Source organism: Rhinatrema bivittatum, chromosome 17 (assembly GCF_901001135.1).
Source record: "Rhinatrema bivittatum chromosome 17, aRhiBiv1.1, whole genome shotgun sequence".
Taxonomy (NCBI): Eukaryota; Metazoa; Chordata; class Amphibia; order Gymnophiona; family Rhinatrematidae; genus Rhinatrema; species Rhinatrema bivittatum.
In genome coordinates, this window is record NC_042631.1 from 22,482,914 (window position 1) to 22,500,996 (window position 18,083).

Genomic DNA, 18,083 nt, shown 5'->3' on the forward strand with positions numbered 1-18,083 from the left:
ATCAGAGATCACTAAAATGACAATGCAAGTAGGCTGTTATCCCTTTAAAATTAATATTCTGTAGAATCATTGAGTTACAACTAGGGAAAATTGATTTAAAATGGTGATCAGTCTGTCTGTGACACTGGTGGGATCTGCAGCACCCTGTTATACCCAATTTACATATCTATGGATTTTGACCTTTTTTTTTTAATGGATCGATATCTTTAAATAAATCGGATTTTCCTAACCTGTTCAGAGATCTGGCACAATTGTTTTATTTGTGATTTCTGCAAAAATGTAGGTAAATTTCAGTGAAGCTTGCAAAAACCATATGCTTTCTGTCAAGGAAAGTAAAGGTTGGAATTGCATGGATTGAAAAATTCTTTTATTTAAGAGAGAATTTGCTGGAGATTATACTTTCTGGGGAAAATGTGACTCTGTGCATGTTCAGTCAAATACTGAAGTATAGTGCAGATTGTGAGGGCAGCTTGAAAAGCCGTTTACTCCAGAAACTGGAGTGTCTGGAAATTGATCTCCTCTTCTCGGCTCAGTGTGCACGGTACTTTTATTCAGAATAAAGGGAGGCCTTCCTGGAATGGGGGTAGGGAAACTAGATTTTCAAACGTCCGTACATTGTTTTTCAGCAACCTTTGACCACAGAAAAAGCCGTTGGAGAATTTTAATGGGAACTTTATATCTGTAGAAGGTTTTCAAAGAAACACTAACCATGTAGTTTCCTTTGAAAATTAGCTATAAGGTAGGTGGGTCCAGAGGACCTGCAGACGTTGTCCCTAAGTGGGCTGTCTGAACAATTGAAGGCTGCTATGTTTATATATCTTACGTTTTGCTAAAGGTATAGGGGCAATTTTGAGTAGCACTCATAGTTGCAAAGTACGTGGGTACTTTTACCAGGTGTACCTAATTTTCAAATGGAAACACAGGTAGTTCCCCTTTGAAAATTAGCTGGCATAAAGAGTGCACAGGAAAGCCACCTGCTTTTGTGGGTACAGGGAGGGGGTATAAAATAATGCACAGAATATGCCCAAAGAGATGCCTTTTTTTTTTTTTTTTTTTTTTAATATATGTGTTTGCTCCAGCAGTTTTTTCTGCTGCTTTGGGCTCCATCTGTCAGAACCAGGACTGGGATCTGATCCCATGAGCCTTTATGTGCCACTGTGCAGGGATTTTCCTCTTATTTTATATCTCTTTCCAACTTACTTTTAATGCAGTCATTATGCAATGGTTATGACTTCCTCCCCCTGACACTGTGAACGCTGCCTCTGCAACATCCCCAGCTCCAGCTGAGTCAGGAATTGAACCCAGACCAATGATGGCTCTTTGTAATGTGCATTGTGGACCCTGGATGTACTATTTAGCTGCTTTGAGCAGGGCAGTTTTCAGACAGACCAATTTTCCGGAGCACATGACTATTTACCAAGTAAATGGTTGTGAAGATCTGCCTCATAGAGGGTAATTTTCAAAGGCATGTGGTTAAAACGATTATTTAGCCACGGAAATTTCTTATTTATTTATTTTATTTAATAACTTTTATATACCGACGAACGTTGGGAACATCTCGTCGGTTTACATAGAACAGAACTTAGCAACAGGCTTTACAATTATTGCATAATTAAATAAGGAACATTCAGAACATACAAATAACAGATTAGATTATATAAGTAAAATTATCAAAGTGGGATACATGAAAGAGGTTATCTAAACGGGGGGGGGGGGGGGGGGAAATTCTGATATATAGGGGGGGGAGATTCTGATATATATTCTTGTTATAAAACTGTCCATCCGATATGTGGGTAAATTTGTGCACATACATCCTATATGAGTGTAAGTTTACCCAGACTGAGCAGAAATATTTCTGGGGGTGGAGTCGGCAAGGGGTTTGACCTTGTGCCCATACTTTTCAATTTTCAAAAGTATGAGCCCAAATTTTCCCTAGCATTTCCTGCACACAAATTAACAGATGTAATTGTGTACGGATAGTTTTGGTGGGATAATTTTCAAAGTGTATAACACACAATATCTGAATGGGGTTGTGGATTGCTCTTCTGGCTGGATTATGCCACAAAGGGCGTAGGCATTTTAGTGAGAGAGGAGAAAATGAGAGTGAAAGGTCTTCATGAAATAAGAAACCTTGGCATATTTTCTGGCACCTTAACCACCACTGACAAGTGAGAAAGTATATATGAGTGGGAGAGAGAAACATGGACAGCATGTCAGGACAGAACCAGAAGAGCAAAAAGATGCCATCATATAGTGAAAGTTGTGATGAGATTTGTCATGAGCCCTTAAGTACAATGACACCAAAAATAAGATAATGTTTACAGGATCATCTGCTATCCGTGTAGCAGTATGTAGTGCTAATATTGCCCAAATACACTAGATGGAATAATGTGCTGTACAAATTCTGTCACATCAAAGGAAATTATGAAAGTATAAATTGCCTTCAATTTTATTTCTAGATTGTCTGGTGACCCACCTTTTATGGGAAACACAGAAGATAAACTTTTTGAACTTATAACTAAAGGAGACCTGAACTTTAAAGATTTGGTGTGGAAAAATGTTAGTGATACTGGTAAGTACCTACCAAAGATTTGCTAAATAAACAATAATACTGAGCTGAAAAAAGCAAACTTTCAAAAACAGTGGGCATTGCTAAAGATAGCTTCTTAATGGGAATAGATTTTGCTACTATGAGTCAGTGACCTCTGAGTCATCATAAAATCAAAGGTATTTTTGATTAAATAGACAGACATAGGTAATCAACACTTGTTTTGTTTAGCAAAGATACAATATTGATTACTTGCATCATTGTTGTACCTCCTGTTTTTTGCAAGTCACAAAAACTTATCTGGAAAGGAAAAGAAACAATGGGCTTTACTTACTAAACATGATTTTGAGCAAAACATTCAATACTAATAACATGAAACAAGCCTTACAGTTTGCTTAGCAAATACTCCATCCACAACAGTATACTAGAGTTATGCATAACGAAGGGATCTATTCAGTAAGGGGTAGATTTTCAAAAGGTTTAGCTGACTTTCTTGGGGAGTTATTAGTTCTCCCCTCAGCAACTAAATCTAGGTGCCAGAAAAATGGGTGCTTTCCTGGGGGGTTGGGGGACATGGTTAGATAGGGGGAGGAAACTTAAGGCTGGATTTACTAATACCGCAAGGCATAGTGAATTCAGCAGTAACCGGGGGCAGGGGGGGGAAACGGGGGGGGGGGGGGCAGTCCTGCGATAGCCGGCAGCAATCGCACCTCTGTGGTGCGATTGCTGCCGGCGTTGCACCAAATAACTACACCATAAAAGGTGTAGTTTTTCGGCGCGAAACTGGCAGCAAAAACGCAGCATATCTTTCACGGTCAGCGAAGTCTTTGCGGCGTCAGCCCCAGTGCCGCCCCAACTCCTTCTCTTCCGGGGCTGACGCCACCCCAACTCTGCCACAGTCTTTGTATCGCACGCGATAAGATACTTTTTGCTTGCGAAACGACCCTTATCGCGTGCGATCCGCTTGGAAAATGACCCCCTTAGTTGGCTAGCATGGATTTTCAGCATTAGTTGGATAATTTGTCCAGTCAGATCTAGGTACTGAAATACCAAGCCTAAATTTGTGCTCACCAATCCTCACCCAGAACTCTGATCTCACCGATTCAGTAAAGACCCCCCTCCAACACCCCCGATCTCCCCTTCCTTCCCAACTGCTCAATCTTATAGAAAAATAAAGTTGTTGGGGGGCGCTGTTGAGCCCAAATGACAACAGTTGCTCTGTAATTGAGCTCCGTTAGTAACCCAGCTTAATCCTCGATCATATCCATTATTTTGCCCTCTGAACCCCCTAAACATTTCTTGGTGGTGGTCTTCCATTATGAGCTCTCGCTGAACCAGGCATTTTGGTGACAAATCAGGGCACTTCATGGACTATGATGAGGAGTATGTTAGCCTGGGTGAGCAAGGTGCTATGTGCGCTGACAATATGGCTGGAGACAGATCAATGATTTATTTGCTATTTGCTGGGAGTGCCTGTGCCTGAACAGGGGTTTTTCTATCTTTAAGATCTACCGTTGACATTTTGGATTTGTTAGCTGATTTTGGGAGATTGTGGTCAATGTTTTTTTTCCTTTTTCTTTTTGCAGTTTAGTCTCTTTGTATGAGAATATTGCTGCATGTTGGGAGATGGGCTGGGGAGCCTTTGTAAGCTGACCTGTTTTGGTGGGAGGATAATCTATGGTGAATGGGGGAGAGGATGAAGGATTGGAGGGGGAAGGGGTGGTTGTTGTAGGGCTAGGTACAGTTGAGGAGGATGGAGGCAAAGTGGTGGTGAGTGGATGCTTTTGGTGTGTGTGTGTATGGCGGGGGGAGATTGTGTGATTGGGAATGGGAGACATGAGCTCCATAAAATTTTTGCTCTAGGAAAGTTAAGGGCCTAAATCATCCTATCAAGCGTAAGAAAATTGTGCATTGCCTATAGCAGCTGAGGTCAGATATTTTCTGCAAGAAATTCATTGGCCAGATTGCTCTGATTTTTATAGGCTGAAAGCTGGGTGGATAGAGGAATGTATGTCTGCTTCCTTCCTGGGGAAGAAAAGGAGGGGGTAGCCATTTTGATTAGGAAGACTGTCTAATTCCAGAAGGATAAAGTGTTACGTGATCCCAAGGGGTGATTTCTTTTGTTGAAAGGTTGGGTACATGGGGTTATGGTAACTATGATTAATGTATATGGGCCTAATGAATGGTCAAAGCAGTTTAAAAAAAATGATTTACTTTTGGCAGAGGTCAAAGGGGAGCTGATCATGGGGGGGGGGGGGGGGGTATTTTAATGCTCTATTAAATGGTAACTTGGATAGAAGCAGTAAAGTTATTTCCTGGAGTCCGGGAGCAGGGGCATCTAGATTTCTTAACCACAGTCTGTGAGACCTGGGACTTTTGATGTTTGGTGAAGGCAACACCCAAAGGTCGAAATTACACATTTTTCTCATCCTCTCATTGCTCATACACAAGAATAGATAGGTGGTGGATGGGGAAGGAACATGGGTAGAGGGTGTGAGACTGTTCCATTGAGACAAGAGTACTGTTGGACCATGTACCAATCCAAATGGAAATAATTGTGAGACGCATCAACTTGTCGAAGTCTGCCTAGATGGAGGCTGGATGAATTGCTTTTTGCAGATGAGCAGGTAGATAGCTCTATTAGCAAGGCAAGGGAGGAATATCTTGAGTTCAGTGATTCTCCTGGAATTAATATTCAAATTTTGTGGGAGACGACGAAGGCCACCATTCAAAGGAAGACTATTACCTTGGCTGCCCATAAAAAGAAAATGAGATCTTAAGCTGCAGGAATTTCTTAAAGGTATAGAACTAAAGCAGGGGAATGCGATGATCCTTCAGGAAGTAGAAATGCTTAAGGCTCAGTGCACAAGTCTGGTGAATGAGTAGATTAATTGTATGATGAAGTTGATGAAAGCTAGTTATTTTGAGCATAGTAATAAAAGCCTGGGGAGCTGCTAGCGAGGCAACTGAGATGAAAGAGTTCGGGAGATGGTTCAAAGTATAAAGAGGGAGAAATATTTATAATTTTCCCCAAGTATTGCGGAGGCGTTCCAAAACTTTTATCAGGCCTTGTACAAGGTATTGGGAGGAAGGGTATTTGTGACTTTTTAATGGAGGTTCAATTGCCCAGACTTAGTGTCCAAACAGTGGAGTCCTTGGACAGACTGATTTCCACAATGGAGGTAATGGGTGCAATAAAACAGCCCCAGAGTTATATGGCCTACTTAAGGACGGATTTGGGGTAGAATATTATAAGAAATTTGCTGAGAGTATTGCCCCACTTTTGGTTAGAGTCTTTCAGAATGTTTTAGAGCAATGGTTCTCAACCTTTTTTCGGTCGGGACACACCTGATAGATGGTTCTCACATACGTGACACATTGAACACATGAACGTCACGGTACTAAATGTCAACATATACTCTGTATCTACAGGAACCACCCTGAACCACCAACAATAGGTGCAGAACAGAACTGGGACATTGCCTGTTCAATTTACCATACAAAAAAGATATTTCTGGTATCATCTCAGTAACAGCAACATAAATACTCTTCTACCAGGTGCAATAGCCCTCCTTATGGAAAAAAACAGTAATCTACCACTAATATATGTTCTATTGAGAAAACACAACAAATATTCCCCTAGATTCATCAAAAAGTGTTACTAATGCGTTGATAACGCCCATGATAAGGAAAAGTGGTATGTTTATGGAAATGTTTGAGTTACTGTACCACGCGGTATTATTGCACCGTGTAATAATCCCTATTTTTCGCATTGTGCACTGAGGGAGGGAGGGAGGAAGGGGGAGGGAGAGAGAGAGATTATCTACAAGCCCCTCATAGTAGTTAAGTATTTATATCTCAATAGGAGGGCTACCTAATAGATCGAAGTGAGGTGTTGGTGGTGGTTTGGGGTTTAGGGGCCATGGAGAGTGAGACATACGAACAGCACAGTACACCTTGGTGAAGATTTGATTTCATTTGGAGTGAGGAAAGTCCTCCAAAGATGAAATTTCTACTATATTCTCTCACCCTAGCTTGATGGACTCTATAACAGGTACCATCAAGCTAGGGTGCAAGCTAGGGTGAGATAGCATGCTACTCACTGTCAATCAAAAGTTCAAACCTCATTTAGGGAATCTATAACTTTCAAGCCAGGAAAATATGCCACACAAAAAATTATTTATAAAATGCATGCCTTTTCATTAGTAGCCAAAACGAGTTACATTCAGGAACTTGAAGGTATTTCCCTATCCCCAAAGGTCTTATAATCTAAGGGCCTGATTTTCTAGGCTTTTCTCCCATTCTGTGTCTATGGGAAAAATGCTTAGTAAATGAGACCCAGAGGCAATGGAGGGTGAAGTGACTTACCTAAGATCACAAGGAGCAGCAGTGGGCTTTGAATCCTGGCTTTTCTGATTCTCTGTGTATGTATGTATATGTATCTATATATGTGTGTGTATAGTATACAAAAAAGGCTTTTAAACTGTTAAGTATTATGTAGGGACTCAATTTAACATACAAAAAAGAAACCCTACAAAAAGGGTTTATTTTGTTTGTATGTGTCTGTGTATATATATGTGTGTGTGTGTACATATAATCTTACACACATGCATGCATACATACATACTAGATGTTATCCAGTGTGAACTTCTCTAGAGGCCCTTCTCCCAGCCTGACCCCAGCACACTTTGATACACCCCCCCCCCCCCCATCCCTAGCCTAAAACTCTGTTGCCCTAAGCTCCAGCCTGACCCTAGCATACTCCGAGCTCCCCTCCTCCGCCCTCCCAAAAACACCCTGTCCAGCACACTCTTGACCCCTTGTCTTGTCCGAGCCCAGATCTCTTATTCCCCTTCCCAGCACACTGTTTCCCCTTCAGTCTTCACCGTCCCTGATATTTGTCACTTCCCTATTAATAGCCAAAACCCATTACTCATCCACCTCTGCTTCAACCTGACTCGATCTGAGCAATCTTGCTATTTTCCCCCTTCTACCAGCTCTCTGCTTGCCTCCTGTTCTATGGCCCTTTTTTTCCAGGCCTTATGTCACTGTGGCGCCATCCGGTCCTGCAGCTCTCTGGTTTCTGTGGCCCTGCTGACAGCATATCTTTTGGACTTGCAGTGGAGCATATTTATTTATTTATTTATTTATAGCTTTTCTATACCGACTTTCCAATAACAGAATTACTGATCAATTCGGTTTACATTTTAAACTTTAACAGTGACAAGTAATTGTCTTACAATGAACAGGAAGAAATAACTTGGAAATAAATATATGGGGATTATAACATAGATACAATATATAGCCTAATGTATGCATATGTTGGAAGTATGAACGTGTGAATCTGCATAGGCGCATGACTTGGAATTTATGAATATACACCTAGCTTGATCAATACACCCTTAAGTTCAGCACTATATATGCAAGTTCCAGGATATACACATAGCTCGGAGCTTACTTCTGTACCACATAGAGTGCGTGCCTACACTCCTTGGTGAATAGTGGGGTGCACAGATGCACCCCACTGATTATGGACTGATACTTTCTGGAGGGTTAAGAGTTTTACATATACATAGATATCTTATATAAAAGTGAGAATCTAGAAGAAAGAGATATTGATGTCTGTTACCACTGAAAGATTTTGAAAAATGTTTTCTTCCTCCAGCTAAAGCTGCCTTACAATGCATGTTGAAAGTAGATCCTGCCCACAGAATCACAGCTAACGAATTGCTTGACTACCACTGGATAACTGTAAGTTGCAGCACTGTTTGTTGATCACTAATCTCTACATATTTATCTTTAGGACACAGGTTAGCAATTCTCAATTTTCGTGAACCACGTTTAACTGAAATATAAAAGAATTGTAGGAATTGCCCACTATGAGGGTAATTTTAAAAAATTCCAGCTAAATTAGGCAGTAAAAACCAATATGTGTTACATTTTTAAAAGCTGACTTACACACAAGACCATTGAAAAATTATCCCAACAAATTTACCCGCACACAATAAGTGAAGTTACTTGCCTGAAACATTGGTTCTCACAGGCAAGCAGGATGGTAGTCCTCACATATGGGTGACATCACATGATGGAGCCCTGTATGGAAAACTTTCTACAAAGTCTGTCAAAGTTTCTACAAAGCTTTGACTGACACTGGCACACTGAGTGCACTGAGCATGCTCAGCCTGCAATTATCCCTGCAGTAAGCATAGCGGTTAGGAGCTCTGTGAGAAATTCTAACACTTTTTCTTCATGGAAACACTTAAACTTTTAACTTTTCCCTGCATGGGTCTCCCTTTGCATGCGTTTATTCGATGCTCGGTGAGTACTATACCCTGTTTTTTCAGTCGGTTCCTGTCACCTCCCTGGTCTGCCAACCAACTGCGGCCTTCCCTCTCCCTTTGTTTTCAGTTAGCCACACATAGCCTGCGCGTGTCCCTCTGTGACACTCTGCCTGGTTATTAGCCCTAGTGGGACAGGGACTTCCATGGTTTCCGTTGCCACCAGGGCCCCTGTCGATTTCAGGTCCTTAGATTTCCTCTGTACTCTCGTACAGTCTATGCCCCCATCGCTACCGTCGGTACCCCCTTTAGACCGTCCTGGATTCTTCGATGCCATCGGTATCCCTACCCCCGCGGTACACTGATGCCATCGGTCCCTGCATAGTTTCTATCAGTGTCATCCATGTTTTTCATCCATGGCACTGATTTTTCCTTGGGTTTCATCGGTGCCATCATTGCCCAGATGAATGCCATCGATGCACACCTTTGTCTCGTCAGTGCCATCCATGCCCGGGTCTATGCCACCGTCACCCAGGACATTTCCATCGATGCCCAGGTCAGTTCCACCGATGGCATCGATGCCCAGGTCGGTGGCATTGATGCCAGGGTCGATTCCATCGGTGCCAACATCAATTCCATCGATGGCATCCATGCCAACATCGATTCCATCGATGCCCATGTTGGTGGCATCGATGCCATTGGTGCCCGAGTCGATCCAATTGATACTGTCGCCCGTGGCCAATCCGTCGATGCCCATGGCCATGCCACCGATGCCGTCGGCGCCCGCCTCCATACATCGATGCCCTCGACGTCCACGTCATTTCCATTGTGTCTTCGACGTTCCTATCAATGCGGTCATTGACTCTGTCAATGCTGATATCATTTTTCCGATGCCAACGATGTTTTTTCAATTATTCGATGCCACATAGTTTCCATAGATACCTACGCCGATGTGGTCAGTGCTTCCGTCATTGTCATCATTGCTCTGCCCGGGCCACTGACGTTTTTTCATATATATTTTTGACGATACAGTCTAGGCCGCTTCGGCCGCCATCGACACCGTCAACACTGACATAGCACCTCCACGTAATGCCCTCGCCTAAACACAGTGCTCCATGCTTTGGGTTCTTATTAAAACCCCGTATTAGCCTACGACACTATATAGTGCCAGGAGCAGTGCAGGCATGCTGACAGTCCATCATCAGTCACCATCCAAGACAGTATCCTGAGTGAATTGCTAATAGCGTCATCAACATGCATTTGCATGCGATGAGTGCTATTAGTGTCGGGGGGTGGGATGTGTTTTTTAGATGCTCTAAACCCCTTACTGTATAGGGTTAGTGGATGCGCATCAAAAATGCGTATCCAACTGCCGGTAAAACAGTGCGCTCAGCCAAGCGCACTTTACAGTATCGGCCTGTTTGAAAATATAGAAATGCTCCACTTTAGTGCTTATCTTTAAATGGATTTGCGTTAAGCCTCTTTTCATATTAAGGAGCTGCTTAGCATGAATTTGCATGGGGCATCACTTATTAATATTTTAAATATGTAAGCCCCTGTTAACTCCTTGCTAATGTAAGCATTAATTGTAATGCAGTGTTAAAGAACCTTAAATGCACATGCATTAATGCTGTTACCCTTAGTGTAATTTAATACATTGCTCCCTCCCCCAGTTTGTTATATTGTTTTTTTTTCCAAGTCAGCCTTGCTTTGAAACTGTTATTTTATAAATTAACTCAAATCATTTTGTGTTTTAAACAACAATTATGTTTAATTTTGAGGGTGAAACAAACAGAGTACCTAGGCCTTCTAACGTCTTAGAAATGATGAAGGAATGGAAGAATAACCTGGATGGTGATGAAGGAACTAGTCTGGAAACAGAAAACAATGGCCCAGCCGACCAACTGGTGCAGGACAGCACGCTCCATTCTGTCAAAACCACTGAAAATAGGGCAAGTCCAGTGAGCAGCAATGGTACCCCTGAACTGGTCCTAGAAACTGAAACAGACAGTGGTAGCAGCAAACCATCCACACCAACAAAACATGTAAGAAGAAACATGTGCCATGATGGCTCGCTTTCTGCCGGCACCATTTAATTGGACCCTTTATTCCAGTTCTGCATGGTTCTGTAGGACTATTGTAGAAGGGCACTGTCAAATTAAAACAGACTTGGGACACAGCAGGTTTACAAATCTGCATGTGGTAACGCTTGAAACTTATAGCAGCTTTGATGCATTTCATTCAGAGAAAAAATTGTACATTGGATAAGCCCACACGTCTTAAGATACATTTTGTTGTGTATGCTCAAAATTTGCTGCTTCTCTGTCATGCCTGTATGTATTTATGTATTTTAAGAGGATCCAGTATAGTTGCTAAGAATAGTTATTCATTAATTTGATTATTTAGGAATTCAATTAGTTTATAAAATGCAAAAAATGACAGAATTCCTGCTTTCTTGGAACAGATACTGAAGCTAGTAATAAGGGCAAGGGAGGGAGATGATGAGAAAGGTAAGAGCAATGTCTGTGGTAACACAGTTGGTAAAGCCAAGCGATCCATATCTGCCAACAAATACTATATAAGTGCTTGATTCGCCCACATTATTTTTGGCCTCTGGAAAGCATATGGAGTCAAAAACTTACATAGCAACTATTGGAAAAGCTCATTTTCATGAGATTTTATAGATATGAAAAAGAAAATATTCATTACAGCCAGAAAAATATATTTGGATTTTCCTGAAGGAGAATCTACCTGATTTAGGTCCTTAACTCTTTCCACAGACAATGCCTACAAATACCTATTCACCTCCTGCAGCCCTCAGACCGAAATGTATTTTACTCCTGCCTCCTGTCACTTCCAATTGGAGCAATTGTGACACCTTTAAAACTTTCTTTTCTTGGAAAAAGAGAAAACCCAGGTGGACTAAACTTTTGATTTTTTTTTTTTTTTAATTCTGTCAGAAAACACATCCTAAAAGTTTGAAGAACCTTCCCCTAATTTTAATGATTTTTAAAGTTTTCTATGCAAGGTACTCTTATAGGGCTAGTGCTACTTTTCCCACTGGGAATCACAGTGTTTGCCTATGCTCACCTTCTATAATCTGGCTTGACCTCCGTAACAACTACATTGCTGTCTATAATATGCATGCTAACTCTTGCATCCCATTCTTAGGCTATGTTGACTTGTACTCACATTCTATCACATTTAAGGCAAGATTTACTAAACTTTTTTTTTTTCTCATGGACAGAATAGGAAAAAATAATCTTTAATAAATCAGGCCCTTGCATGCCACATATTTATTTTTGCATGTGTGCAAACCTTTTTTGATACCTCTCATCTTCTGTAACACACAAAACACATTTATAGCAATATGAATCCCAGCATTATGTAGAGATCAAGGTATATGCATTAGTAGACTACTGCACAACTACATTAGCAAGCATGAATCATATACAGTATTACTATATTAACTGCTTATAGTATTACTACATGATGTCAGTTCTCTAGCACACAAGTTAATGTACACATAATATCACTAATACTCCTCTGTCACCTCAGACACACTCATCACTTCTACTTACATTCAGATCTTTGTAGCAATCACATAGGGACCTTTGTTTGTAGTTTTTATTTTCTTTTGACTGGTAATGTCAATGTTAGAACAATAAAGTTTGTGCTAGGTGGATTATTTATTTATTTATTTATTTAGCAGTTTTCTATACCGACCTTCATAGTAGATAACCATATCGGATCGGTTTACATTTTAACAAAGGGTAAAACTGAGGTAACAATTCTGGTAAATAATAGATAACAAAGGAAAAGGAATAAGTCAAAGTTACAATCAACAAGGTATGGAAAACTTGGAGGCTTAAAGACAAGCTGGAAGGAAGATAGAGGCAGGTAGAATAAATATAACATGATACGAATAATTTAACGGGTTAGAGCATATGCTTTAACCAGGAAATGCCAGTGTCCATTGTTCAGGAGGAAGTGTGTCAAGGTCCTTGTAAGAAGTGAGGCTCAAACTAGTGATTATCCGGTGGATCTGGGAAGGCTTGGTGAAAGAGCCACGTCTTTAGTCTTTTTCTGAAGGTTAAGAGGCAGGGTTCCAATCTGAGATTTGCTGGGATATTGTTCCAGATAGCTGGGCCTGCAATTGAAAAAGCTCTGTCTTTGGTCGTAGAGAGGCGAGTGGCTTTAGTAGGGGGAAATTTCAGAGTGCCTTTGTGGATATCTCTCGTTGGTCTGTTAGAGGAGTGGAGTTTGAAAGGGATATCCAGGTCGAGTTGGAGTTGCTGATGGATGGTTTTGTGTATTAGGGTAATAGATTTGTACAGGATTCTGAAATTTACTGGTAACCAATGTAGGTTTCTGAGGACGGGGGAGATGTGTTCACCGCGGCTGGTGTTGGTCAGCAGTCTTGCTGCCGCATTTTGTAACATCTGCAGTGGTTTGGTGGTAGATTTAGGGAGGCCTAGAAAGAGGGCACTGCAGTAATCTATTTTGGCGAACAGAAGAGCCTGGAGGACTGTCCTGAAGTCTTGGAAAAATAAGAGTGGTCTCAGTCGTTTCAAAACCTGTAGTCTGAAGAAACTGTCTTTGGTAGTTGTGTTGACCATTTTTTTAAGGTTTAGACGATTGTCTATTATTACCCCAAGGTCTCTAACGTGCGTACAGGTGATGTGAGCATTGTGCGGTGAAGGTGGAGGAAGATTGTTTTCATTTGAAGAGATGAAGAGAAGTTCCGTCTTTGAGGCGTTGAGGACCAAGTTTAAGCTGTTGAGTAGATTAGTAATGGATAGAAGACAGTTATTCCAGTAGGTGAGAGCTTTTGAGATGGATTCTGATATTGGGATTAGAATCTGTACATCATCTGCGTACAGATAGTGAATTAGGTTGAGGTCTGTCAGTAGTTGGCAGAGGGGGAGGAGGTATATATTAAAGAGGGTTGGAGATAAGGAGGATCCTTGTGGTACGCCAAGGGAAGATTTTGTTAGAGGTGACTCCTTGTTATTGATTTTGACTTTAAAAGTCCTATTGCAGAGAAAGGACCTGAACCAGTTGTGGGCTGATCCGGAGATGCCGATATCCTCAAGGCGATCCAGGAGGATGGTGTGGTTGACTGTGTCAAAGGCCGCCGAAATGTCTAACAGAACTAATAAGAAGGAATGTCCTTTGTCTAATCCCATTATAATATGGTCTGTAAGCGAAATGAGGAGGGTCTCCGTGTTGCGTGATTTCCGGAAGCCATATTGCGAGGGGTATAGGATCTTATGGTCCTCTAGATATTCTGAAAGCTGGGTGTTTACCAGTTTCTCTGTAAGTTTGGCAACGAATGGTAGATTGGAGATGGGTCTAAAGTTGGCTAGTACATTAGGGTCTAGATTGTGTTTCTTGAGGAGGGGCTTAAGAGAAGCAGTTTTTAGGCTGTCTGGGTAGCTTCCTTGAGTTAGAAGGCTGTTAATAATATTTGTTAGAGGTCCTGAGATTGTGTCTGGAATAAGCAGCAGGAGTCTTGATGGGATATTATCAGCCGGATGACTAGATGGTTTCTGTCTTTTTAGAATGGATTCAATCTCTTTGGTGGAGATTAATTCGAAGCTGTCCAACCTAGGTTTAGCGAACAAATTGAAATTCTCATCTGATTTGAGAGGTGTTGTATTAGGAGGAAGGAGGGCGAGAGTATTTAGGATCTTCAGTTGAAAAAATGAGGCGAGTTCATTAGCCTTGGATAGAGCTTGTTCGTCTGGAATAGGTGGCGGGGTTGATTTAGTTATTTGTGTTACGTAAGCAAATAGGGCCTGGGCGTCATACTGGTAGTGGTGTATTTTGTTGGCGTAATATTCCTTTTTTTTTTGTAGTATGCAGGTCCTATAGCGATGTAAGAAACCCTTGTATGCTGAAAGGGTAGTTGAGTTGGGGGTTTTTCGCCATCTATTTTCTTTATGGCGTAAGTCCTGTTTCATCTGTTTTAGTTCGGTGCTGAACCAAGGTTGATTCCCCCTTTTTTTTGGATTGATTGTTTTGGAGGTTATTGGGCACCATTTGTTTGCGACTGCTTCAGTAATTGTTTGCCAGGAAGATAGGGCTGAGTCGGGATTAGACAGGTCCAGGTTGGAGAGTTCCTTGGAGAGCTGCTCGCTGAGTATATCAGATGGACATGATTTCCTGAATTGAATGGTGGAAAGGTGCGGAGAGGTGCGAGTCTGTTTGTATGTGGAGAAGGATGATTCTATCAAGAAATGATCTGACCAAGGGATTGGGGTACATGTGGGATCAACCGTGCATGTGAATTTAGAGTTAATGAATATTAAATCCAGGATGTGACCAGCTTTGTGTGTGGGGCTGTTGATAGTCTGAGAGAATCCCATAGCAGTGAGGGTGGTGAGGAAGGCTTCGCAGTTCGCAGATCGCGGTATAGCGTCTGTATGGAGGTTGAAATCACCCATAATCATAGTTGGTAGGTCTAAGTTAATATGTTTTGCTATGGATTCTATGAGGGGTGAAGGGTCGGTTTCTAAAACTCCAGGAGGAGCGTAGACTAACAAAATTTGTAGAAGTTTTGACTTGACTAATCCTAGTTCCAATTTGGATTCAGTCTTGATGGTGTGAGCGGTCAGTCTGAGTTCTTTCTTGGAGGCTAGAAGAAGTCCGCCTCCTCTTTTTTTGTGTCTATGGAAGGTGAAGATGTCATATAACTGGATAGGTAGTTGGTTGGTTAAGGCAATGTCCGAGTTTTTTAACCAGGTTTCTGTGATGGCACAGATGTCTGGGTTGGAGTCCAGGAGGTAATCATTGAGGATGTGTGTCTTTTTAGTTAAAGATTGTGCATTGAGGAGTGTTACTGAGAGTAGCGTGAGGCCTAGAAGTTGGTTCAAAGGAGACGTCATGATTGGAATAATTCTTTTTTGTAAGACGTTTGTGGAGTTAGGTAAGGAGATTCTCCTCTGGTTGTAGATGATTGGGATGTTGTGTGTGAACATGATGAATGAGGTTCCGGAAGAGGTTTAGTCTGAGCAATATTTGATTGTGACTGGATACAACTGGTGAGAAGTCTGTATGAAGAAGAGATGTCTGTGGACGGATGAAAGAAGGTGTTTGTCTGAATGAAGGGCGGTTTGGATGATTGTTGAAAGGAAGTCTATAAGCTTGTTGGATTGATTGGAGGAGTGCTCAGTCCTCCTTAGGTGTGGGTGGTTGTTTGATCAAGTGGTGGTAGAGCTCCACTTCTGGAGGTCACTAAGTTTGAGTGCTGAAGTTGAGTGCTGGGGTGAAATGCTGGGGCGAATCTTGGTTGAGAGCTGATGTTGAGTGCTGAGATTGGTATGAATGTTTAAAGCTTGCTGGAGAGGCTGGATGAATGCTGGACGCTTGAAAGAGGGGCTGGATGAATGCTGGACGCTTGTTGAAGAGGCTGGATGAATGCTGGATGCTTGTTGAAGAGGCTGGATGAATGCTGGACGCTTGTTGAAGAGGCTGGGTGAATGCTGGACGCTTGTTGAAGAGGCTGGGTGAATGCTGGACGCTTGTTGAAGAGGCTGGATGAATGCTGGACGCTTGTTGAAGAGGCTGGATGAATGCTGGACGCTTGTTGGAGAGCTTGCTGGGGAGGTGGACTTTTATTCTATACGTCTGAAACGGTTAATCTGAATCTTTGCTGGCTGTTGCCTTTGTTGAAGATATCGGTTGTTCCATGGGTAAGGCTCTGGGCCTCCTGAGGGCTCTACGAAGGGGCGAGACAAAGGGGCAGGCCCCTTTGTCGCGCTCCTTTGGCGCGCGGCGCCTAGCAGGGTATGATTTAAATCCCTGCCGGGCTCTCTCTGGTTGGCTGCCTTCTGTTTTGGGGCGGGCCTAGGCGCCCCAAAACAACAAAGACAATGAACCTAAACCATTTAATAATACATAAATGTATGAAAATTAAAATATAACAGCTAAAATAAACATCATTTCCCATTTTCATCACCACAGCAAAACTATACCTACCTATGAATTAAAAGCTTGCCTAAATAAGTGAGCTGCTTTCTAAAGCTGGTTAGTGCAGTTAGTATAGCTGGTTAGTGCAGTTAGTATAGCTGTGTTTAAAAAAGGATTGGATAAGTTCTTGGAGGAGAAGTCCATTACCTGCTATTAATTAAGTTGACTTAGAAAATAGCCACTGCTATTACTAGCAACGGTAACATGGAATAGACTTAGTTTTTGGGTACTTGCCAGGTTCTTATGGCCTGGATTGGCCACTGTTGGAAACAGGATGCTGGGCTTGATGGACCCTTGGTCTGACTCAGTATGGCATGTTCTTATATCATTGATATAATTCTTTGCCTGGTAATATATATGCAATCATTTTGGTGCTATTACAGGAAAAGTACTTGAGTGTTCTTCTGTAATCTTTCACCTTGACTGTTGGAATCGCCAAAAGATTTTTATCATGGGACCTCAAAGAATGACTAGGGATGTAGCAGTTCAGCATATTTGACAAATATTGAGGCCCATTCAACTTTAATACTTTGAAAATCAATAATGTTAAATTTAACATAATATTTAACTGGGAGCCAGTGTAATTTCTGCAAACCAGTGGATATATGTTCCCAGCGCTGCCATCCTAAAATGAATCTGTCTGCAGAATTTTGACTTTTCCACTCATTTTTCTCCTGTGTGTTATATCAAAGTCATTTTTCCATCGATATTTTTTGTTATAACATTGAAATTCCCAGGCAAAATAAAAAAAAAAACTCCAAAAAACCTGAAACTGAAGGTCTCTACATACAGATCACAAGTCTAAACATGACACGTAGGAACTGACAATTACACTTGTTACAGAAACAAAATTGATTTTTCATTAGCATAAAGCATAAAACATAAGTAAAAAATAACAAACCGCAGCCTAACCTTCAGCTGGTTCCTTTCTGCTTTTTGGGAAGGGTAATTTCTTAACAGCCCACATAGGTATAAAGTCTGTGGTAACCGCAGACTTTCTCCTGAATTATTAAAACAGATTTATGTGCATAAGTCCGCTTTGAAAATTTGTGAATTGCCCCTGTATTATTTTCTGCATGTGTCTGGACATGCATACATTCAAAAACTCAAGAGTGTCTGCATAAATGCATTCTCTGCCCGATTCCGAAAAGTATGGGTGAAATAGGGGCTCACATACTTCTACATGCACAACCCCCTAATTGATTGTCATGGTACCACGTACGTATATAAAACGGGGCTTTGTGTGTAAGCTGCTTTGAGGGCGATATTCAAAGGCATTTACA

The 18,083-nt window shown here is 41.5% G+C and overlaps 1 protein-coding gene across 10 annotated transcripts in view; it reads left to right on the forward strand.

Annotated features, from left to right (window-relative positions):
* STK33 (serine/threonine kinase 33) overlaps positions 1 to 18,083 on the forward strand; it is a 122,862-nt gene that overhangs the window by 87,485 nt on the left and 17,294 nt on the right. For 6 of the 10 annotated variants that reach the window (XM_029582091.1, XM_029582097.1, XM_029582094.1 and 3 more), the window contains 3 exons: positions 2,460 to 2,572; positions 8,214 to 8,299; positions 10,608 to 10,800. In XM_029582091.1, the coding sequence (XP_029437951.1) occupies positions 2,460 to 2,572; positions 8,214 to 8,299; positions 10,608 to 10,800 (392 nt within the window). Of the gene's footprint in view, positions 1 to 2,459; positions 2,573 to 8,213; positions 8,300 to 10,607; positions 10,872 to 18,083 lie in introns of all 10 variants that reach the window. The other 4 variants (XM_029582096.1, XM_029582095.1, XM_029582100.1 and 1 more) reach the window with 2 other exon arrangements.